This window comes from Musa acuminata, chromosome BXJ1-3 (genome assembly GCF_036884655.1).
Source record: "Musa acuminata AAA Group cultivar baxijiao chromosome BXJ1-3, Cavendish_Baxijiao_AAA, whole genome shotgun sequence".
Lineage (NCBI taxonomy): Eukaryota > Viridiplantae > Streptophyta > Magnoliopsida > Zingiberales > Musaceae > Musa > Musa acuminata.
The window spans coordinates 46,179,291-46,204,107 of NC_088329.1; the positions used below are offsets into that span (position 1 = coordinate 46,179,291).

At 43.4% G+C, this 24,817-nt stretch overlaps 2 protein-coding genes and 1 long non-coding RNA gene across 4 annotated transcripts; 2 read left to right on the plus strand and 1 right to left on the minus strand.

The window, feature by feature from the left end:
• Window positions 1–6,471: 6,471 nt before the first annotated feature.
• On the plus strand, window positions 6,472–12,876 carry LOC135635675 (uncharacterized). 2 transcript variants are annotated; one of them, XR_010495703.1, is made up of 4 exons: window positions 6,472–6,690; window positions 9,917–9,994; window positions 10,431–10,818; window positions 10,924–12,876. It is a non-coding gene; the product is annotated as an uncharacterized LOC135635675 (long non-coding RNA). The 2 variants fall into 2 exon arrangements; XR_010495702.1 differs by having other exon boundaries at window positions 10,431–12,876.
• Window positions 12,877–15,042: 2,166 nt separating this feature from the next.
• On the minus strand, window positions 15,043–17,213 carry LOC135635672 (polyamine oxidase 1-like). The gene has a single exon (XM_065146916.1). The coding sequence runs from the start codon at window positions 16,986–16,988 to the stop codon at window positions 15,327–15,329; it is 1,662 nt and encodes a 553-aa protein (XP_065002988.1). The 5' UTR covers window positions 16,989–17,213; the 3' UTR covers window positions 15,043–15,326.
• Window positions 17,214–18,671: 1,458 nt separating this feature from the next.
• Window positions 18,672–23,486, plus strand: LOC135635669 (GTP-binding protein BRASSINAZOLE INSENSITIVE PALE GREEN 2, chloroplastic-like). Its single transcript, XM_065146912.1, has 3 exons — window positions 18,672–20,099; window positions 22,322–22,489; window positions 22,587–23,486. Exons 1-3 carry the CDS (start codon window positions 18,813–18,815, stop codon window positions 22,908–22,910), a joined length of 1,779 nt encoding a protein of 592 aa, XP_065002984.1. The 5' UTR covers window positions 18,672–18,812; the 3' UTR covers window positions 22,911–23,486.
• Window positions 23,487–24,817: the final 1,331 nt, after the last annotated feature.

Sequence of the window (24,817 nt, forward strand, 5' to 3'; positions counted from 1 at the left end):
TAGAATGGTGCCGCACGGTACGGATCCGTGCATGTCAATTAGCGCTCGCTCAAGAGGTACAAGCCAACTGTCCGAGGAGTCGACCGTCATTAATAGATCACATATGACCAATCCTTGTTTGCAGGCATAAAAGTCGACCCTCGATCGACATTAGGAGGATGACTCGAACACTTCAACTCCACTTAACCCCACCCAACACTGACTTGACCTTCTAAGGGGCCAAGTCGGAAAACCCATCTCCCGGCTTAAGCCTTTGTGCGAGAACGTGGTAGAAAAACAATAGCCCGCCAAGGAAAAGACCACACTCGGGTGACGAAGCTTTGACCCAACCTAATATCGAACTATTCAGCTCAAGCCTCCATATGGGCGACCGTGCGCACTTGGGATCGGACCAAGTCGTGCTGACATCTTGGCCATGGAGTAAATTTTTTTAATATTTTTAGAGTTAGAAGGAGGGTCGATGTTGTAAGAGTGCTCATTCAACCCGGGCAAACGTTCCGGAAAGGTGCCACCCGTTGCTCACTCGACCTTCGGGTTCGGAAGACAACTCCCCCTTCAAACCTAGAAGGGAATGCTCCGACCTTCACCCCAAATCGCTATTGGTGGCTATTCAATGACTCTGGGCTCTCACCTCCCAGGACCACCACTAGACAGTCTACTATCTCAGTCAAGGCGTTCCTCAGCCTTACTCAGCAAGTCCAAGCACTAGCAGGAATAATATAGACTACCATCCCTCTCATTCCCCAGTTTGCCCAACAGGCAATGTTGCCCCAACGGCTGCTACCACGGGACTACCCGACCCTCATTACTATGCCTTAAGAACCTTCTCCGGTTAGCCAACAACCCCGAGCAGCAGGTGCTAACCCGTTGACCGAGGGGCACTCGAAGGACTAGAGGTCGATGCTAGAGCACAATGCCCCTGGTCCCCGATGCGCCATTCCGAGTTGCCTCGAGCCAGCTACCTTGTCATCCAATTCAGTTGACTCTCTTCTAGCTAAGTTATACTTAGTCAATCGACACCTAAATGAGGTCTAAAGAAAATTCTACAAATCAGAGGAGCTCGGAGAGACCCCCTCAACAAGGTCTCCCTTTGTACAGGAGATCCAAGACAAACCAATACCGCTCAACTTCTGCTTCCCCATGCTCGAGGCTTACAATGACAGGAATCCTAAGCTTTAGTGGGAACTCCGGTGTTGGCAGGAGCTTGGTGTTGAATCTCGTATTTTGATGATGAAACTACTTGATATATGTTTATGATTTAATATGCGTTTTGAGTGACGCAGGATGCTTTGATCAGGATGAGACAATTAAAGCAGGAACATCATGTTGTACCGGAGGAACATGTCAGAAGATTGGACGTCGGGCCGGTGGATCGGTCGACGTATCGACAGAAGGCTTCGGGCCGTGGACTCGGGCATCGGGCCAAGAAGAGCAGTTATTGTGCCAAGGATATCGGAGTTGCGGAGTCAACTGGCCGATTGGGCAATAGGCCGTAGGAGAGGACGATGCGCCGAAGAATCAGACGAAGCGTCGAGGGACCAATGACATGCCGAACAACTTGGTTAATTGCTTAGGATTAATTGTCTCGATCGAAGTTTTGTTTTAATTGTGCAGGATTAACTATGATAACGATGAAGACATAAAGCGAAACAAAGTGTCGGAGTCAAGCGCGAAGGATTTGTTGCGAGTTCGAGAGTTCGACGGAAGTCCGAAGGTTTGTCGGGAATGCTACCGGAACTAGCCGAGAATGAGTTGGGAGCTTGCCGAAGGGTTTTTCGGAAGCTCGCCGGAAAGTTCGTTGGGAGTTCGCGGAGCTCGCCGAGAAAGATCGGAGCTTGCCGAAGAAGCTCGTTGGAACTCGCTAAGAACAAATCGTGAAGTCTAGGAGCTTGCCGGGAGTCCGTAGAATGGTTTCCGAGAGTTCATCGGAAGACCGCCGGAAGTTTGCCGGAAGCTCGCCAGAAGAAGTCTTGACTTGCGGACTTTGTAATAGCTTAGAAAATGTCTTTAAAATCATAGTTAGCACATTAATTAGGGTTAGGATTAGGTGTTAATCCTATAACCCAAGTAGGGGCCAATTAGGCCCAAGTTCGGACTGGTTTGGGCCAAGTTTGGAGCCAAACCAAGTGAGCTGAAATAGTGAAAGAGGTGGCACCGCCCCAGCCAGGAGGTGGCACCGCCTAGGCTAAGCCTCCCAGCGAGACTGGGCGGTGCAACCTCCCCAGCCAGGAGGTGGCACCGCCTGAGCTCAGTCTTCGAGCAAGACTGGGCAGTGCAACCTCCCTGATAGAGAGGTGGCACCGCCTGAGCTCGGTCTTCGAGCTCTGGCAGAGAGGTGCAACCGCCTCAGTCAAGAGGTGGCACCGCCTGGGCTCAGTCTTTGAGCTCTGCCAGGCGGTGCAACCTCTCCAGTCAGGAGGTGCAACCGCCTGATCCCGGAATTCCGGGATTTGATCGTTTTGAGCTCCAAATTTGAACTGGGTTGGGGCCTATAAATACCCCACCCATTCAGCACTGAAAGCACAGAACACACACTCGAAATCTTGCTATCTTTCTGTGTTTCTTAGAGCTCAAAACTGCTAGTTCTCCTCTTTCTATTCTTCAAGTTTGAGTTGTAAAGAGAGGAGAGAAAACTTCTGTAAGGGTTGTCTCCTAAGCCCGTCAAAAGGAGTGAATCTGTAAGAGGGTAGTTGGCCTTCGCCTATTGAAGGAAGGCTTCTAGTTGACGTCGGTGACCTCGTCGGTGGAGGAAGCCAAAAGTGGAGTAGGTCAAGACTGACCGAACCACTCTAAATCTCTGGTTTGCTTTCATTTTGAGCACTTTATCATTACTGCAAACCTCCTACATAGCTACTGCTCTCTGCGCTTTTACGAACAAGTTTCTAAGTTCTGTTCTTTTCAAATCTGCATCCAGACTTAAATCGGTGTTTTCGTACGATCTCTACATTACGGTTTACACTTACGTTTTGATTCTATTTATAACTGTAAACTGTCTTCTGCGCTTTTACGAACGAGTTTCTTTGCAGTTTACGTTTACGTTTTGATTCTGTTTATAACTGCAAACTGATTTATGTGAACGAGTTTCTTTGCAGTTTACGTTTACGTCTTGATTCTGTTTATAACTGCAAACTGATTTCTGCGAACAAGTTTCTTTGCAGTTTACGTTTACGTCTTGATTCTGCTTAGACGTAAAACTGTGTTTTAGACGTAAACTACTTTTAAACGTAAAACTATGTTTAGACGTAAAATTGCGTTTAGACGTAAACTGCGTTTAGACGTAAAACTACGTTTAGACGTAAAACTGCGTTTAGACGCAAACTGCGTTTAGACGTAAAACTACGTTTAGACGTAAAACTGTGTTTAGACGTAAATCTGCGTTTAGACGCAAACTGCACTGCGCTCAGACGCAATCTGATCTTAGACGTAAACTGCGCTCAGACGCAAACTGCGCTTAAACGCAATCTGCGCTTAGACGCAAACTGCGCTTAGACGCAATCTGAGTTTAGACGTAAACAGCGCTTAGACGCAAACTGCGCTTAAACGCAATCTGAGCTTAGACGCAAACTGCGCTTAGATGCAAACTGCGCTTAGACGCAATCTGCATTTGGACGCAAACTGCAAACTGCATAAATTGCGCTTAGACGCAAACTGTGTTTAGACATAAACTGCACTTAATCATAAGTAATCTTAGAATTGGCTTTTGCATTAAAATAGTTTTTATCGAACGAACGCAGCTTTCGTTTTTAATCGCTGAAAGATTTCCGCTGCACTAATTCACCCCCCCCCTCTTAGTGCTCTCGATCCTAACACTTGGGTCTTGGCGGGAACTCTAGTGTTGGCAGGAACTTCAGTGCTAGCAGGAGCTTGGGTCTTCATGGGATTTCATTATTTTGATGAGTTATAATGGCGTGTTGAGCTGTCCCCTTTCTCGGGAAGCAAAGGGTCGCAGTGGGTGGCTGGTTTTTATTTATAAACCCCATGCTGGCTTTTTCTGCTCATTTGCTTTGTGCTTTCCTCGTTCTTGGCTCTTCCTCCCTCAGTTGTCTAGTAGTCCAGGTTGGTCAGGATGTCTTTTTCTTCTTCTTCGTCCGATCAATCAGCGCCTAAGGCAGTTGCATCGACCTCGGGTGGCCCTGGTGTAGGTAGTTCGTCATTGGGTGGGGCGTCCTTAGTAAATAAGAATGCCGCTTAGGCCCTTCAAGTTTTGAAGTCTTTGCATGATTTTGAATTGATCATGACTGAGCAATTGCTCGGTCGCGTTCTAGAGCGTTACAATATCTCGGTCGACTACGAGCTGCACGCTCCTCAGCCCTGGCAACGTGCTTATGACCCATTGGTGTGCTCGAGGCGGGACTCCGGTTCCCTTTGCACCCGTTGATCGAGGCTTACCTCTCATGGTGGCGAATCTTGTCATCATAGATGGCACCTAATTCATGGTGGTATCCGATAGCTTTCCTAGGGGACTACCAAGGTGCGGGTATAACCCCGACCCGTTCCCTTTTCTCTTCGTGTTTTCATCTCTCCAAAGGGGTAGGCAATTACCACTTGTCATCTCGGAGTGGTTTTAAAGTGAGGCGGGTACCATCTAATAAAAAGGGTGAAAGAGCCATTATTTCTTCATTAGCTGGGATCGAGGATGGGGGTTCGGTCTAGAGTGGTCATCTCGGTCCATTAACAATACCCCCTCGAGTTTGTCTAATGAAGAGTTCAAGTAGCCTGGGCGCTTGAAGGAGATCATTTCTTCTTCTTGGGCGATTAGGAACATGACCGAGGAGTGGTCGGTCGAGACGGGTCTCAATTCGGCTCCTTGAGGTATGGCCTGAGTCACATCGCTCAGCCAGTCATGTCCCCGAGTAACTTTGCTCGGCCAAACCAGCACCCAAGTTACGTCGCTCGGCCAATCCGAAGCTCGATGCCCGAGTAGTAAAGCTCGGCCAGTTGTGTGCCCGAGTGGTGTTGCTCAGCCAAATCAATGCCGAGTAGTGAAACTTAGCCAGTCATGTGCAAGTAGTGTTACTCAGCTAGTACAACTCCCGAGTAAGAAGCCCCTAGACAACCAGTGACCAAGCCACCAAATCCCAACACTACGGCCAACACAATCGGTATAAGGTAGCAAGCCATGCCCCAACCCCTCTACGAGGAACCTGAGGCATGCCTCTTGAGAGAGAGAGAGGAGAGAGAGAATGATATTGTATATTTTGGGTACCACCCATGTGGCAACAATCGGCAACCGCCAACGAGGAAGGTCAAGGTTGATGCGGTACGCTGCATCACCATGCTATTCGTACTCGGACAAGACTACCACTTGCTCTATGCTATCTAACGCCGTATGAGACGCCACCACATAGCACAAAGCTGCTCCGAAAAGCTTAGAATGATATCGAGCGATACGGATCTGTGAGGTCGATTATCACTCTTACAGGAAGTACAAGTCGACTGCCGAAGGAGTTGATCGCCATTAACAGATCAATACGATCGACTCTCATTTGCAGGTATAAAAGTTGACCCCTTGATTGACACCAGGGGGATAATTCGAACACTTCAACTCCGCTTAACCCCACATAATACTGACTTGACATTTTAAGAGATCGAGTCAGAAAACCTCCCTCGAGGCTCTAGCCTTTGTGTAAGAACGTAGTGGAGAAGCAACAACCCACCAAGGAAAATATCACACTCGGGCGATGGAGCTTTGACCTAACACAGCTCGATGTTGACCTATTCGGCTCAAGCCTCTATGTGGGTGACTATGCCTCGATGTTGACACTTCCACCGAGTAAATTTGCCCAACACATCCCAATACAAGGTAAATCAATTCTCTCTCTAAGTATAAGTTGTGACAAGCGCATCAAGGTTTTAATTTTTATATGACAACAAGGGTTAATCAACGTTCATATAGTGTATGATGATGATAATAATAATAATAATAATAATAATAATATTATTATTATTATTATTAATGGATGATTTAAACGTTTACACTGCACCCGAGAAGTTTGTTTCGTTTTGCATAATGACGATTATTGCATCCAAATTCGTAATAAAAGCAAGCTGCCGTCGCCCGTCATGGAAGAAGGGATCCGCTAATGTTTCTTGGAACTTCTTTTTTTTTTTTTTTTCAAAAAAAAGAAAAAGAAAAGGGGCTGCCGTTTATGCCCGAACAGCAGTCGGTGAGGGTAAACCCCCATCCTCAAAATCGCTTGCTTCCTGTTAAGACAGACACCACATGAACATTTTTACTAGTATTAATCTTAACGATGCTATTCGATTTTACTAAATATTGATCAAAATAAAACTCCAACTCGATTTACATCACATGTGGCTGCATATATATGCTCTCGACGTAATCCCACTCCAATTAATTACTATGCATATTATTATTATTATTATTATTATTATTTAACGAAAGATAAATGATTGCTTGCTGCAATTTGGTCGCGCGTATTTTTTTTTTTTTTTTTGTCCCATTGAACGTCGTATTAGTTACAGCCTTATGACTGCAATTTGATCGCGCTAATTGGGTTTTGTGTTGGTTTGCGTGGACCCCAAGCAACCACCGGCCTTTATAAAGCGGCCGAACCTCCTTTTCGTCGCCATTCGATCGGCGACGGGAAACCCGCCCTCGCTAGCACCCAGGAGCCGGAAAATGCTAACGATTAGATCCCTTCCCACGGGAGCCGCTGGAGAAGAAAGGTAACAGTAGCCGTATAATTTTCTTTTTTTGCTTCATTTGCCGATCGATACGCCTCTACTGGATCCGATCCAAAATCTTGATATATCAAGATCTTGCATATTCTTTTCTCTTATTCTTTCTCTGATTCTGTTGATCCTACTATTTGTGGGTGACGTCTCGTGAATTCTATGTAAGGTTGAGCCATTCCCCCTCCTTAGAAGCAATAGATCGATCGACGTTTTAAACGATTCATTCGATTCCATGGAATTTCTTTTATCGATCATGGGTTTCTCTCTGGATCTACAAAAATGCATTTGTTCTGTCTCCGATGAATCAAGGTATTCGACTATGTCCTCTCGGATGTGTCTGGGTGATGATGATGCGCTGCTTAACGAAGGTGTGGAAACGCCTTATGGTTCGACCCGACTTATGAGTTACATATCTTGACTAACAATAGCTTCCTGTTCTTGTCTTATCTGTGTTAAGGTCGGAGAAGCTGAATTCTCCGTGGGTTCTCGTTTGTTGCCATGTCTGTCCCTCGGAAAATCCTGACATTCTTCCATTCAGTTGGGAAACCTGTTTTATGCATCTTCTTATTTCTTTCTCTCTCTCTGCTCGTGCTCATGCTTTGCAACATTTCATCTACGTGAGTTCATCTGCAAATGCATTGTTCCTTACTCTGATCTGATCTTAGCTACATTTATATTTATCTGTTATGTTGTAATGTTTTTCAAACACATCTCATGTATGTCTTCACAAAGTAGTTCGTCACTGAGATTAGGATTGACCGAGTGAAGGAAGGCATCACTTATCTAACGTCTTGACCAACAATGAGTGTGATGTCTTTGTATTTTGCCCTTTGCTAGTAGATTTCACTATTCCAGTACTTACATCTAATAAATCCCCACAACTTCGAGATACCTTGATGTGTATAGCCACCATGGGGATAACTAGTTTTGGTGGGAAAATCTAGAGAATAACCTAGACATTATCGTAATTTTTTCTTATATTACCTGGGCTGTTCTTTTTTATCTTTTTAACTCATGGCATACTGTAATTGGTTTCAGAACCCCGAGAGAGGAATGGGATTGGTTAGATGTTATCAAGTCTATGAAATTTGCGGAAGTCAGAGACGATCTAAATCATTGCATTGCTTGATATGCTGGAAATTATTTGCAACCAAACATAAAGTTTCTTGATAAGAGATCATTAGTTCATCTTTATCAAATTGTGAGACCTTTTTTTTTTTTTTTTTGTTAGAGGTATTTCACTTATAAAATAATTCTATGGATCAGCACTACAAAGTTAAATAAAATGTTCTTATTCTTGTTTGAAGCTACCATAGCTTCCCATATATTAATGCAAAATCAGCATTTATATAGCTTCTAAACGATGAAAAAATTTTGGTTCTACTGTATCCAAAAGTGTGAATATATGACTTGGTGCATTCAGATTTCTGTCATATTCAGCGGTATTGCTCATCTGTTTTGTATGTCAGGTTCGTGTACATATGAAATTTTTTAGGATTTTATTTGGTGTCCTCTAACCACAAATAGAACTATAGTTTTAGAAAGTAACTTCGAGTTGGGGAAAACCCAAATAGAACTATATTTGGATGGATGACTTCTTAGACTATTTTAATGTTAAGTTCAACTTATTTTGACATAATAAAATAGGAAAATTCTGTTCTGAGTTTGTATGTCTCAGTGTACATGTTTATTTTCCCCACTGCTGCCACAAATGACATCAGAATTTCATATCTGGCACTGATTTATTCCTTTCTAATGCTTTTCATTCTTTCTCCTTCACTTGAACTTAATCTCTTACATTTCAAGACCACTTGTCCTGACCTTGAAGATGTAGCTGAATATCAAAAAGCTACATGTTTTAGAGACATATTTTGTTTGGCTATGTGAGTTCAAGAATACAATTGGTGGAAACATTGCTCCCATTGATGAGTAACATCATACCACAATTTATCCATAACAATTCTATATATTTCTTATCTTAGTTTACTTGCATGTGTTGTTTAAATTTTTATTTGTTGCACCATTACCTACCTTTGTTAGATGCTTTTCTAGGAGAACCTGGAGCATGAAACGGTGCATTTATAGGATGTAAATGATTGACAACATAGGTAACTAGAGCAGAACTGGAATCAGACTGTCCGGCTAGTGGTATGATTTAGATCGATTGAACAGTCTGATTGGGTTGGTCATATGGGAACCAATACATAAAATAAATCTAAATTCAAAACTAGAATTTTAATCAGGCCAGTAAATATAATAATATAGTTGCAGTAAATTATAATTTGCTTAATCTGAAAATATACATTTAGTTTGTTTATTTAAGTCGAACTAGAATACTATGTGATCGAACAGCTTAAAAGCTTCACTTCCAATCATGTCTTAGTTCTTCCAATCCACTCTGATTACACAAGTCGGCTCATACTAAGATATTTAATTTATATGATTTGATTTATTAATTCTGACTAGGTTAGCGTTAGTTGACCGCTTAGTATTCCATCATACTGATTAGGTATAGAGGGCAAGGAGGAGAGGAGGAGAAGAGGATTGAAGGAGGTGGTGGCAGCAACGGAGGAGTACCGATTTTTAACATGGGATCTAAATTGCATGGGATCTTAACATATAGGTGTGTAAGTTTGTTAACGATATGATATTTTTAGATAATAAGATCCAACTAAATTGTTATATATACAATACAAATCCTGTTGGTTCTTATGGGTTTTTCATTATTTTGTCACCTTTTAGGATAAGATATTAATCATACTAGACCTATGAGTCGGAACTTCTATCTTTAAAATAATGCTCTAAATTTTGACAAAGGTGGATGTCGTGTCTGTAATCCTAAAAAAAGTTGGATATTATGTGGATAGAGTATGACATCTGTTGTGTTGACCCTTCGACTGGAATGATGTTTTTTTTTTTGTCTCCCAGATGTAGTAATCGATCGCTATCTGTTCAATTGGCAAAAAGTGTCATTATAATTGTTTTCGTAATCAAAGATTCATTGCGCTTTGTATTTACCAAACAGCTGCTTAAATATTTAAATTGTGTCCTACCAAGCTCGATATAACTAGCTGCAGTAGGCACCATGTTTACAAGGGAGACGGAAGAAGCAGTAGTCACTTCTCTTTCTAAGATTAGATCGCTAAAACTGCAACAGCAAGCTACTTATTTGTTTTTGTACGGGTTGAATTGTTTATCAAAATTGTACTTTCTTCAGGTTGAATCAGACCTCTTTGAGAACGAATAATTGCAAAGGAGAGCTGGCTTCATTAGGGTAAATAACTGCCAATAATAGGTTCGGCGCTTAATTCCTCTTATTTATTTGGATGCATTATTCAGTATATCATTTTTTTTTTTTATGGTTCTGCTTGCTTGAGGGCTATCACACCTTAAAAAAAAAAAAAAAAAGAACAACGCTTAACTCATGGGGCATTCGAAAACTTATTTTATATTCGTTTGTTTGGTTTTTCCGGCGATTCTTCTTCTTATTCTTCTGTTTTTTTTTTTATCGTCCCGAAAAAAACAAAAGTTCCATCTTGGAACTGCTTCGCGAAAATGAAAATGATATTTTACTTGGACTGGATCACCTCGGTTAACATTTTGGTGTGGTGCGTACCTGGCATCCACGAGTCGGTGTGGGAGGCGACATCGCACTCCGCTACATCACCTGACGCCTGAGGTGTCATTTTTGTCCACTAATTAGCAGTAATCATCGCCCTGAAAATTTACAGGGGTGATTCGGTACACCTGTAGCGGAACTTTTGTAGATATCAAAGAGCCTCGTTAGTTCTACTGTCAAATTTCCATGTCATCCGTGTGTCCCTCGATTGAGTGCTGATGCAGTCGTATGAATGGAGCCGGTGGACAACGTCTTATCCGTTTCTTTTAAGAACTACCCACGTGAGATGTAATTTAGACAAGGAAACCTGACCACTTGCGTTATTTTTCTAGTGTTCTATTTGTTAACCATCTTAGAAAATTTTGCTTGGCTGCGCATTCCAAGATCCGATCAAATGGCTGTCAATGGCGGGACCCATCCGTCCGACAATATGATGCATGTTATGGACCCGGGCGACCTAAAGCCACTCCGATGTGCTTTGATTCGGCTCGAAGTTCCCGGTACGTGCTTCGAGCTACTCAAAATCTTCCGGCTCACCCACTATGGTGGGTGGCAAACGCAACGCTTAAAAAGTATAATTCTGAGGATATTATACTTTTAAACAGACAATGTTGGTTCTCACGTCGGTTCCAAATTAAAGCTCTGCTGTGACGTCAGTAGCCTCGTGTCAGTGGTCCTGCTGCCAAGGCTTAGGTTCCGTGGGGTCGACAGATCCTTGTTTTTGTTCGAGCTGATGTGACTGCATGGGGATGAGCTCATGAGAGGGGACCACGCTCTGTTGATTGCATGCGAATGCTACAACAAGTTTAAATCACTGCTCAAGGGATCATGTAGGTGTGATAGCCTCTTCTCGGTTGTACGTGTAGCTGGAACTAGCCGTATGTACGATCGCCTCATCACCGGTGGGTCAATCCGCATTTGATTGTGTGGTGAACGAAGCCAGCAGGACAGACTGATGCAGGATTCAATATCGGTATCGCGGCGATGGGGTGTTGGAGGATGGTACAAATCTGTTAGGCCCTGGAGCAAAGTTTCCGTCTATATATTATTATTATGCGTGGGTATATTAGTTTAGGTTACGTAAATAGACAATTTTTAATTTTTCTCCTCTCCCACTTTCTTTCTTTTCCAAGTTGCTATTAGATATTTCTTGCTTTTGATCAGGGGTTACTCGGTGGTGTCTAGGTTAATAGCAGTATTATTTAGTGCCACGCCAAAAGAAAGAAGCGTTATCAAATGATAGCAACATTCTTGGGGAGGGTCTCGAGCATAGTTATATAGATTGGATCGTATCATATGATGAGATATGAGAAATTGAGAATTGGATCATTAATAAATGTAGCTCATTTATGAGATTCGTCTCCTTAGATCGAATGATCCGATCGATTTTTGGATAGCTAGTTTGAACCAAGTTCGGGATTTGTAATATATTTAAAATTACTTAACTATCCTTCAATTAAAATTTAGACTATTTAATTTTAGGGGCATTAGAATAAATTTAAAATTAGGATTAAGGGTTAAGAAATTATTCGGTCGGTTTTGACCACTCTTCTTTCCTTATCTTCGTTTAGTGTTCTTTTTCAAATCGTCCAACTCTCTCTATCTTTTTCTTTCACATATTTCTCTCTATTTCCTCTCGCTTATCTTTCTTGTGTAATCACTTCCATTGGTCCTCGTTTTCATTATTATTCCTTCTTGTTGTATTTGGTTACAATGCATGATACATGTCATGATCCGATCTGATAGGATACAAACATATTAACTTCATTAAACTTGAATCATTGGCTTAAAATGCTTAACCTCAAGTTAACTTTTGATGTAGGATTAAATTAAGATATCATAATTTTTCTAATTTAGGGGTTTGACATTCTCATCAAAGCCCAATATAACCCAGAATCATATCTTAGCTTTGTGGTTGCGATACCTAGCCTAGTTTTATTCCGTAAAGTATGCTCTCATATCATCCATGGATAATTTTTTCCTACTCGAGTCTGTTGTTATTCTCCAGTACAAGGTCTACTCTAATACCAATTATGATGACTCGGTTCAATGAGATAACTAACTTATTAATTTTGTTAGACTTAAATCATTGACTTCAAATGCTTATGTTTAAATTAACATTAGTATATCTACTAGATCCTTATTTTTGTCTTCTTTTGATATAGGACTAAACCCAATGTTATAGAATGATAGATGAAGTATTTCTTTTGTGTTATTTGAGTTGCTTTGTATATTTTAAAAATAATTTTAAATAAATATATGGTCTAACCAGTGACTCAAGGCTCGACCAAGTTGTTTTCCAATTTGGTTTTGATAAATATGATTTTAAGAAGTAAATGATAGTCTTATAAAGCAGTGCTAATAAAATCATTAAAACACTACGTGACACTAATTTATGCAATGTCTCTTATTTATCATCGACGTTGATGTCATCATGGCTAATCTTTCTCATTCAACTGTTACTTCATTTTTGGTTGATACTTTAAATAATATTAATACTTCAAAATTTTATTAAAATTATAAGAACTTGGCATATAGTTAATCATGGTTAAATGGATATTAACGGGAGACTTATAGTGTAGGATCTCAATATTTGAAGATATATATATATATATATATATATATATATATATATATATATATATATATATATATATATATATATATATATATATATCGTATATCAATTTTTTTTAAGGAGAATATGATATTTTCCTACTTTGAAAGAATAAATACGTAAAAGCCCAAAAAAGATTGAGGCGTGTTACTCAAATGAAAATAGGTTGCATTGGATAAGTATTAACGTTGTATCAAATCTAGATGGCTTAAAGAAATTATGATATGTGATTTAAATTGGATAAGCCAAGGAAGTCATGATATCCAATAAATTTTATTCATAATTTGAATAAATATTAAGAGAAAACTAATATTCACAAACATGTAGTTAAGTGTCGTGTGTCTCGACATGTGGCATCATGATCGGTCAGTATGCATTCCTGTCAGACGCCACCATAATATTTTAATCTGCAGACATGAGATAGATATTAAAACATTATGATAGAACTAATCGGTAAGAATGACTTGGCAAATGAGTATGTGTCATGTGTCTCGACATGTGGCATAATGATCAGTCAGCATGAACATTCATGTTAGACGCCACCATACCACCAAGAAGGTTTGAGCTCGCGATCAAGTGGTGGTTGATCCGAGCGTCACCTAAGCGGTTGAACCCATAGGGGTGTGGGAGATGGATTGGTTGTCACATGTTTGATTAACCAAAGATCGGAGCCATCCAATCAACATGTTCAGACAATATGGGTGTCAGACGCACCGGATTCGGATCGGTTGTCACATATTCGAATATGAACCACTTCGTTGGTCGACACAGGACAAAATGACATTGGTTAAGACCAGGCTCCACAATCATTGTAATCTTTAAAATCCCCAAGGCACGTGCAAGACTCGTGTGTATGTTAGGTCGCATGACATGTGACATCTCTATCAATTGAATCGAGAAAATTATGATTAGGCTAAATTCATCGGATGCCCAAAATGATGCGCCCGTTGGTGATCAAGGCATGGATGGCGCATATAGGCTATCACATCATAGCCCCCATCCGAACTATCGAACAGTCGATGCGTCGAGCATGCTGACTATAGTGAACGATAGCATATGTCAACCATGACCAAATGGTAAAATGAGTTGACCCAGGTCGAATAGCCAAACGATAGAATTGACATAATACAACATTACGTGGCTCATGGCCCAAACATGCATTTCAACAACGCACGGCTTATAAGGCTAAATATATATTTTGACAACATAGTCCATCGGTCGAATGTGTATTTCAATGATGCATAACCCATAGATTGATTGTGTATTTCAATGACATGTGGCCCACGATCCGTGATTCAACAATATAATATCTGGGGGTCGAGAAAGTCTTTCGATAGCATCCTTCTTACGAGATCGAAGATACGTCGCATGCACCATCGAGTGCGCTTTTGACTCAATATATTTACGAAGGCTAATGATAGATAAGAATGATGTGACAAGTAAGTGTCACGTGTCGATACGTGGCATCATGATCCATATCAGATGCCACCATACCACCACAAAGGTTTGGGCCTGCAATCAGGTGGCACAACTGCCACCTGAGCGGTTGATCTCATAGGGGCACGACCGATGGATCGGTTGCCACATGTTCGATCAAACTAAAGATCCGAGCCAGCCAATCAAAACATTCAGATGATATAGGCATCGATGTGTCAAACAAGACGTCGCTCCATCGCTTAGGTTACTAGTTATTCCCCATCTTCGGTCGATCGGCTAGGGAATAATTGTCAAAGAGTTTGTCTATTAAAAATGCTAATCTGATCACTTCAAATTTAAAAAGTACTGACTTGACTTAATTATCAGAGAGATCGATGATTGGGATCGCTCATCGTTGACTTAAAAGGAAGATCATCTGAGAAGAGACATTATTGTTGGTTCTGAATGTTTATTCCAAACAATAAAGAATCTGACTTATCAGGAATTAAAATTTAGGTAAAAAACACAAGTTTCAAGTGTTGTGGCATGTTAGGGGACAGTAGCTTTTGCGGCCCTGTTCATCTAAAAGAGCTAAAGGATCAATCTGAGCGTCGGAGACAGCTTGGTTGTGGTTCCGGCTAAGATGAGGGCCATGCAGAATCCCCCACCTCACGTGGTGGCACTGGCAACCTCGAGTAATGGAGACGAGTCATTTCTTGCAGAAGCAAATTTACAAGTGCTGACACCGAAGCTTTGAAGTACTAAATATAATTCAGCCAGGAGATGATGCAGAACTCTCTCCAGTAGCGGAACGGATTCATAAGGTCAAGACACTTTTGGATGCCTTCGTTCCAAGAGAAAGAACGACCGATACTAGTGTAGAGATGCAAAGAAAGATGGCTCGTTATGGCACGCGTACAAGTAGGCGTTCCCCTCCTCGCCTCCGTCGCACAAGCCGCCTTGGAACGATGATGGTCACAAAGCAGCCGACGTGTAGCGATAGTGTTGGAGCAGGCGGTTGGCCTCCCTGATCCCACTTAGATACGCTCCATGCGTGGTAGAGTAGTGCGTCCTATGCGTCGCCTCCCCAGCGAACAGTATCTGCAGCGCGGGAGGGGGAGAAACCACGTCCCTGTCATCCGGCTCCCCGCCCCGACCACGACGGGGCAGCGGCTCCGCCATCAGATCCAGATCGTCCCCGCTCGATCCGACAGCCACGTAGCTGTAGGAGCCCAAGAACAGCGGGTCCTTTCCCCACCCGCTCCGCTTCACCCTCGAGATCCTCCCCGGGTAAGTCGGCGCCGCTCCTACGCCGTTGCATCGTCGGTCCACCGAGCCGGCGGCCCTCGTGGCCACCCCCGGCAGAAAGGCGTGGAGAGTGAGGTGGATACTACGGATGACCTCCTCGTCGGGGAGCGCCTCCAGCTCCAGCGCCTCCTTCCCGGCGAACCACGCCTGCAGCACGCGCGAGCTGTCGTAGATGGGGCAGATGGATGCCGTCTTTCTTATCCATCGCGGAATCTCGGCCACGCGCCTCCTCCTGTCCTCCTCCTCCTCCTCCTCCTGGGCGAACGCCATCTGCAGGAATGGGAACGGCCCCCCACCTTCGGCGGCGTCCATCTCCATGAACAGCTTGTTCACCACTCCGAACCCCAGCCGTTCGATGGCTTCCCGCTTAAACACGGGCAGGGCCGGCGAGAACGCTACCCCGCTGCCTTCTTCTCCTCGTTTTCCCAGCCCAGCCTTGAGCACCCCCAGCGACACCGTAACGATCACGTGGTCTGCCACCATCGCCGAGTGCTCTCCCTCGAAGTATAGCCTTACCGGGTCGCCGTCCCTGCATCCGTCGTCGCCGCCGCCGTCGTCGTCGCTGCCCGAGCGCCACTCGATGCGCTGAAGGAGTCGACCGAAGCGGATCATGCCCCGGGGGAGGGCCGAGGCCAGGTACTGAACGATCCGCGAGTAGCCTTGAGCGATGGTGATATGGTCCCCGGGGTAGTCCCGGTACTCCCCCTCTGCGGCGAGGTTAAGCTCCTCGAGGTCGTCCGCGGAGGTACAGGTCCGCTCCGTGAACTCGTGCATCGTGAACACGGCCTCCTCCAGTTCCTCAAGATTCCAGTCGGTGCTGCGACTGCCGCCATCACCGCCGCCGCCAGTGCGCGAGGCGCGATACTCTTGGAGACCGTGGCGGAGGAACTGGCCGACGCCGGGGCGCTTTGGATCCACGGGAGCGTCGCCAGCCCGGGCCGAGTCCATGAGTCGGCGGTAGAGGGAGGTAATGGGGGCGACGACGAGGGAGGGGTCGATGAGGGTGCCGCCCTCGGCGACGGTGATGGGATCCGAGGGAAAGCCGTCCATCCGCTCCCAGGGGCATGAGTCATGGGCGAGGGCGCCGATGTCGCTGGCGAGGGCATGGATGGGGCTACCTCGGATGCCGTGGATCCAGGTGGCGCCCATTTCGATGCGGTCTCCGGCGAACTCGGATGTGAGGATGCGGCCGCCGGTTCGGTGGCTTGCCTCCACGATGCAGAGGTCGAAGTGGTCACCGGAGGAGGCGGTGTGGAGTCGGTGGGCAGCGGTGATCCCCGCCATGCCCGCCCCAACGATCACGACGCGAGGCTTCTTCGCTACCATCATCTAGTGCTACCCTCTTCCTTCGTGCGGGGGGGCAGAAGCAGGGGAGTGGTTTTCTATTTATGTTTATATATATTTTTATCTCTACTGTCTTATTTTCGTTTCGGTTTCTTTGGGGGGAGGATTGATAGAGGGGCGAAAGAGGGCGGAGTCGTCAGCGTAGTGTATTATTAGGGGGACGGAGGAAACACGACAAGATAGATAGAACCTAAAGGGCCTGGAGAGAGAAGGAAAAAGAAAAAGGTGAGGGAGAGAGAGAGAGAGAGAGAAGAAAAAGGAGGGGTCAAGTAATTTTTGATGAATCAATCGAGTGAGGACGAGCCCTTCCTTTTCCATGGTGACGTTTTACTGTAGAATTTAACTGCTAAATCTTTTATGGTCTTATGCCAAATAAAACATAGTAGGAGCTTAAGTAAGAGAGTCGGCAATTCCGTGAGAGGGCAGTCATATGGATGCAGTTTCGCCTAAAAAACACCATGACTTTTTTCTGCTTTCGGAACCCATTGGTCGCATGTACCAGCCGACGAGACAAGGGCGATTAGGGCGAATTACCTTTGTAGCTTCCTAGCATTCGCCTTTGACTTGCCACCCTCTCTATCTATACGTGGAATGACCCGGGAGACTAGGCCTTCTCGAGCCACTCAACTCCAACACAAGCATCCGATTCCCTTTTGTTTTTGGGGGCAGATCAAGTCCCGAGAGATTGCACCACCCCACCCTTGTGTTGCTCAACTTTATTCTATTCCGAGCTCACCCTCGAATGTTTCCAAGGGGTGGGTGGGCGGTGATGAAGAACCCATGAACGAACGTACTTGTCGATTAACGAAAAAGATCTGGTAGATTTAAGTGGCAGATCAACCTACCAACAATCTTTGGATTATTTCCTTAAAAAGTTTATTATCAATCTTACTTCCAGCGTGGCAGATCAACTTACTTTACTAGGGGCACCTGACGTCATATTCCATCGTCAATTGCTCAATTACTACTATGTATCAGTCTCCTTCGCTGCTGCAGAACCGATGAGCATGAATCCGGGATCTGCCTCTCTAACCTCTGTGGATGCCCATTATCTGACATCAGAGTTGATAACTAATAGTGAAGCGACAGCAGACGAAGCCGTACTACTCAAAGATGACAAGTGCGGGCCATGCCCGAATCCAATCGATCGATGGCCCTAAACCCCAAGTATCGTCGTCATCGGCAGCTGTCTACTAGCCGAGGGAGATGATGGTCGTTCCGGTCCAAAGGCCTGCTTCGTCCTTGTGCCTGCCTGCTGCGGGCTTGGCAATGCCGAAGGCCATATATAAATCTCTCTCACAGCTGCAACCAAGGCATTCTGGCACTGGAGCTCTGCGTGGGTGGGTATGTGTAACATGAACCGACCCGATCGGCCGGCCGCCCGGCTGGCTTTGATCTGACGAGCCGCGGATCTGTCTCTACCGCATACCATTTCTTTCGGAAGCAAATGATTCGGTCAGTACGCAGGGATTGCACACTGGGATAGGACGAACCCTTGGTTTGGTGTTGCCTAAATAAAGTCTAACCCAGCCTGACATACTTACTATTGGGCTCAGGTTTCGGGCCTACAATTGCAACCTTTGATGGCCCACTCGGTGATTGGGTTCAGGTTGAGCGGCCCAAAAGGCTTAACTGTGTGGCCCATCCTCCGGATCCTAATAATATGAGTCGGCCCGATGGAGCCTCGCCTGCTTTTAGCCTTTTGGGCTACCGCTGGGCCGCACACCGACCCTTACACGTTCTCTTTTGCTGGCTTCCTCGTCCAAGCCACGTATCCGTCGCCTTCTAGGGCAGAATCAATCCGTTGCCATGCTCTCCCTCGCTCGGAAGCTCTCCCCACAGCCAAGGAGGTTATCTTCATCGTCGTCATCATCAACGCTTTCCTTCCTCTTCCTGTCTACTTCTCCAACCTCCTCCGATTCGATCCCTCCGCCGCTGCTTTCGGCTTCCTCCCCGTTCCACCGACGAAACCCTCCTCTGCCCCTTCATCCTCTCTTCTCCCCCTTCCTCCGCCCCTTCTCCTCCTCCCATGCCCCATTCCCGCCTTCGCTTCCTCCCCTTTCCGCTCTCCGCGGCGGATGCTACGGCGAAGGCGACGTCGATGTCGACTGCCCCCCTCCTCACCTCCTCCCGCTTTGCCACGGCTGCGGCGTCCACATGCAGTCCTCCGACCAAACCCTCCCCGGCTTCTTTTCCCTCCCCTCACCCAAGTCGCCCGACTATCGCGCCCCCATAGATCGCTCCCGCCCCCTCGCCGCCGACGACACCTGCCTCTCGCTCTTCCTCAAATCGGGTCACCTCCTTCCGGCGGAGGATCCCGAGCCCACTGTCCCTTCTGAGCGGTCTGGCAGGCCTCTTGTCTGCGCCCGATGCCACTCCCTCCGCCACTACGGCCGCGTCAAGAACCCCTCCGCTGAGAACCTCCTCCCGGACTTCGACTTCGACCGCATGGTCGGACCCAAGATGGTCTCTCCGTCCGGCCCCCGCACCGTCGTCCTCATGGTCGTCGATGCCGCCGATTTCGACGGCTCCCTCCCCCGCAAGGTCGCTCGGCTGGTCTCCTCCTCCATTGACAAGTTCTCCAGGGCCTGGAAGGAGGGGAAGCCCGGGAACGTGCCACGGGTAGTACTTGTAGTCACCAAGATCGACCTTCTCCCTTCCTCGATATCACCCGACGCGTTCGAGGACTGGGTCCGGAAGAGGGCCAGCGTGTGGGGAGTCAACAAGTTGACGGGGGTGCACCTGGTGAGCGCTGTGAGGAATTGGAGGGTGCGCGATATCGTTGACCATGTGAGGGAGCTCGCAGGAGTGCGGGGCAATGTGTGGGCAGTGGGGGCACAAAATGCCGGTAAGTCTACATTGATCAACGCCATGGGGAGATGCGTCGGGGACAAGGTGAGCCACTTGACAGAGGCTCCGGTGCCCGGTACTACTTTGGGGATTGTTAGAGTGGACGGAGTTCTCAGTGGACAGGCTAAACTCTTTGACACGCCAGGTATCCTGCATCCTTACCAGATCACAATGAGGTTGACGAGGGAAGAACAGAAGCTGGTCCATATGAGCAAAGAGTTGCGTCCTAGGACTTACAGAATCCAGGTTTGTCTTATTTGTTAGATTCATTGTGCTTTTATTTGATAGATACAAGGAGATAAGTACTCTCTTCAATGCTTATAACTTCTGGTTGTGATCATGCTGTGAGTTGCTGCCTTCATAGTATAGTAAGCAATAACTCTAACTAGTTCTGCAGTCAAATGAATATGAAATTTAAGATTAACTAGAGTTCTGGTTATCTCTTTGCTCATGGATTTTCATCATTTCAGTTAGAAACATTATCTGTACTGTGTTTCAGAAAGATACAGCCTGCTGGTTGTTTCTCTTTGGTACCAAAGTTTTCTGCATTGTTTCATGGTTCTTTGATTCTGAGGCTTAAATAGTGGGTATGCTTTCTCAAGCTAAATGTTAGATTTAAGATTCACTAGAGTTCTGGATATCTCTTTGCTTATGGATTTTCATCATTTCAGTTAGAAATATTATCTGTACTGTGTTTTAGAAAGATACAGCCTGCTGGTTGTTTCTCTTTGGTGCCAAAGTTTTCTGCACTGTTTCATGGTTCTTTGATTCTAAGGCTTAAATAGTTGGCTATGCTTTCTCAAGCTAAATGTTGATTGCTGGGTGGGAAACGTTGAGAATTCACATTCTTAGTCATCATAGCAAGGGTGCATAAGACTAATAAATGAAACACTCTCATCTAATTAAAGAAACGGAAGTTCATACTCAAGGAGGAAAAAATGTGTGAATTTAGGGCTGCAGCCTGGTAGCGATCTTATTGTTGAAAACTGAAAATTGGAGATGCAATAACGTAGTTGATTGATGTAATTTTGGATGAAATCTAAATAAGTGGTTGAAAGTTTGAGTTGATCTAATTCTGGGGTATGTCCACCACAGCTATTTGATGAATTAACAATTTAATGATCCATGACTGTGTGGGTCTGTTTTCCTTGGTTATCTATGACATCTAGAAATGCCTGGCGTAAAAGGAATTAATATGAGGTTGTTTCCAAGAATATGGTCATAGCTAATAAAGGTTATCAGTATAGTTTAGGAGCATAATTGGATAATCTGAATCATGGAAACACAGGTTATGAGCTATTTTTCCAAATTACATTTTAAGCTCTTAGGGAGTAGAGAGGATCATAGATGATTTCACACTTTCAATACTCTGGATGATTTTTTTTTTTTAGTTATTTCCAATAAGTTTGTACTAAAAAAAGTCAAGTGGTAAAATGTCAATTGATAATTTTTCAGTCAGACACTTGTGGTGGATATATATCTGAAGAATTAATCTAGATAGATATCAGAATTGATGTGGCACATATTGTGCAGGAAATGGCTATTAGGTGCTTGGAACTTACTTTCCTGATGTCAATGAAATGTTCCCCAACTTTGTATTATATTGTTCCTGAAGTTTGCATATTCTTTGTTAAAAGAAGACAAAATTGGCACATGATAGTGAACTTAATAACAAGGATATTTTTGAAAATGGCAGTATTAGAACAGGCTATGTTAAGACAACACTAGGTAGCAAGTGGCAGTATTAATAGGCTTATGAGGGAAGACAGTTGATAGTTCAATTAAATGATGTTATTCTATACATCCTGAAAGTGGATGGTATTTCTACAATGAAATAAGACTGTCTTAGTGTTTTTCACCAGTAAATCGAAACTGTGTTCCAGGGTTTATGGGAATGTTATTTAAATTGGACTTGGCTAATGATATGGTGCCTCTATATGGAGGTTGTCTTACTGGTATAATGATGAAGCAATTGTTTACTGGTTAAATAGTTGGTGCAGTGGAGATCCCTTGCTGAATTCATGGTGGTTAAATAGTTCAAGATGATTCTAATTTTGTTTTACAATGGATAAGGATGGAAAAGTTGGATGAAGACCTAGGTAGGTTATTTGTTGGTTCACAGATATAGTTGTTTGATATGGTTGACTGATTTGTGTTCTTGTGAAAGTAGAGCTAAATCTAAATGAAAGCTAACTGATTCTTGATTACTTCTGCACTTGATTACTTCTGCACTTCTCAATTCCAGCCCTCCCAATTTTTGAGAAAAGGGAGACTCTTGTATTTTTTTGCATTTTCTTGGCACTAGATGTTTTTTCTTTCTCCAGCTGCATTTAAAAAAAAGCCTGTATACTGGACATGCATGGATGTCGGATAAGTGATTCTTTGCTTTTGTATCCTTCTGGCTTCTAAAATGCTAGTTTCTTTGACAATTAATTCTGTTCATCTTATTCTTTCACTCTTGTCAACAGGCACGACATTCTGTTCATATTGGTGGACTCTTCAGGGTAGATGTTGAGGAATTATCTGTAGACTCGATCTATCTTACCGTATGGGCGTCACCACTTATTCCACTGCATATGGGCAAAACAGAGAAGGCATCCATAATGATAGAACATCATTTTGGTCGACAACTACAGGTATGTGTGTTTCTTACCCAAATTAAGTAATGTCTTCCTAGTTGATGTTCAGTTGGTTATTTGGAGGGCCTAGCGATCTCATATATCACAACTGCAGCCTCCTATCGGTGAGGAGCGCATCAATGAACTTGGCAAATGGGTGAGGAAGGAAATTAATGTTAGCGGGAACAGTTGGGATGCAAGTTCTGTTGATATAGCAGTTGCTGGTCTTGGTTGGTGTGCTATTGGACTGAAAGGAGAGGCAGTTTTGGGTGTTTGGACATATGATGGGATTGACGTTGTACAGCGCAACTCCTTGATTTCTAGAAGAGCAGCAATCTTTGAAGAAGCAGGATTTACAGATTCGAAGATTGTTTCTCAGGCTGATAGTGCGGCGAGCAAGCTGAACCGAAGCACCTGCTGCACCTTCGGAAACATTTGATGCAGCCGTGGGTGCTTGATTGTTGTTTGGTAGATGACTCAAAATGGTATCACCATCTTCTGGCATTGTAGTCTTTTGGAGGAAGCCATGAGTTACTAATTAAGAGGTTTGAGCATAAGGGAGCTACAGGTGATGGTGGGCATGACACTCAAATTACTTACACATGGGCATAGAATTCATTCTTGTAACTTATTAGCAGGTATTATCTTCACTAGTATATCTGGATCGTTAATATATCTGTCGGAGGTAGGTATTGAAATCAGTTTCTGCAAGCGGATGGCGTGTGGTGAGTGGACTGATGGTTGATGGTCATGCCTGTGCCAAGAATCATCAAATGCCAGCATGATTTTGCCAAGATTCGAGGTGTCTGCTGTTGATAAGATAGTTTCTGGGAGGTCGCTTCTTGTGTTTTTTAATCACCTGGAAGATGACATATGACGTTCTTTGAGAGTGACGGTGGATCATAGCAATGGGTTTCAATTAAATTTATCTAGATATTTAAATCTGACACAGGTATCTACTTTATTATTGGAACTTTGCTTAAGGAAATTTTGATCTATTTACATCTATGCTTTAGGACATGTGGATATTTGAATGTTATGCCATTATTACTGGAGCTTTGGTTGTAATCTTAAAAGTACCAACAGGAGGGGAGAGAATGATTCTTCATATGTTGGTTTTATGTGTATGTATAGAAGCTATGTTTGCAATCTTAGAAGCAAGAAAAATTTAAGAGGATGTCTACTCATAAGCTCATATTATATTTAGGTATGCTCAAGAGAGTCCTGATATTGAAATCGAATGCAAAAAAAAAATTGTTTGAATGATTTTTGATAAATCGATTTTTGTGTGTATATATATACAAGGGAGGCCTGATTATAGTCTCAGAAGCAAAAAACTATTAGGATAATGATTTCTCATATGTTCTTAAGCATATTTCTCATATGTTCTTAAAAAGTAAGAAAGATGGTTAGCAAGATCTCTCCGTAATTGGTCTATAAAGCAAAATAGGGAGAATGATTCCACTCTTGTCTCTGTATATATTTATGGGAGCCCTAAGTGTGATATGAGAAGAGTATGACTTCTCATGATATCACAAGAGATAGGGATACTCGAACGAGCCCTGATTGTGAAGACAAAGAGACAGGGATAATGATTTTTCAAATGTCGACTTTGTGTATATATACTCATTGGAATCCTAATTACAATCTTGGAAGAGAGAAAGGTTTGGAGATGGATTTCTTAAAAACTTATATTTTGTATATATATATATATTCGTGTGATCTCTAATGATAATCTCGTAAGCAAAAAAATATAGTAAGAATGACTCTTTTCAAGCCCATTTTGTGTGTGTATATATACTCATAAATAATCTTGATTATGATCTTCGAAACAAAAGTGATGGAGAGAATGATTCTTATTTATAAGTAAACTTTGTGTGCATATATATACTCATGGGTGCTTTAATTACGATTTCAAAAATAAATGTATGTGGATATAATGATTCTTACTAATTTTACGTGTAGATATACTCACGGGAACTTTGTTTGTAATATTATAAGTGAAAATTTTGGAGAGAATGATTTCTCATAGGTCCGACATGACATGTATATATATATATATACTCATGGGAGCTCTAGTTGTGATCTCAAAACAAGAAAGGTATAGAGAAGAGTTTCTCATACAACTTTATACCCATGGTAGATTTGATTGCACTCTTGGAAATAAGAAACATAAGTAGAAGGGTTTCTCACAATTGCAATCTTGGAAGCAAGAAAGATGGTGAGAATAGTTTCTTATAATTTGACTTTATATATATATATATATATATATATATATATATATATATATATATATATATATATATATATATATAAGAGACAAAACTATGATCACAAAAATAAGAA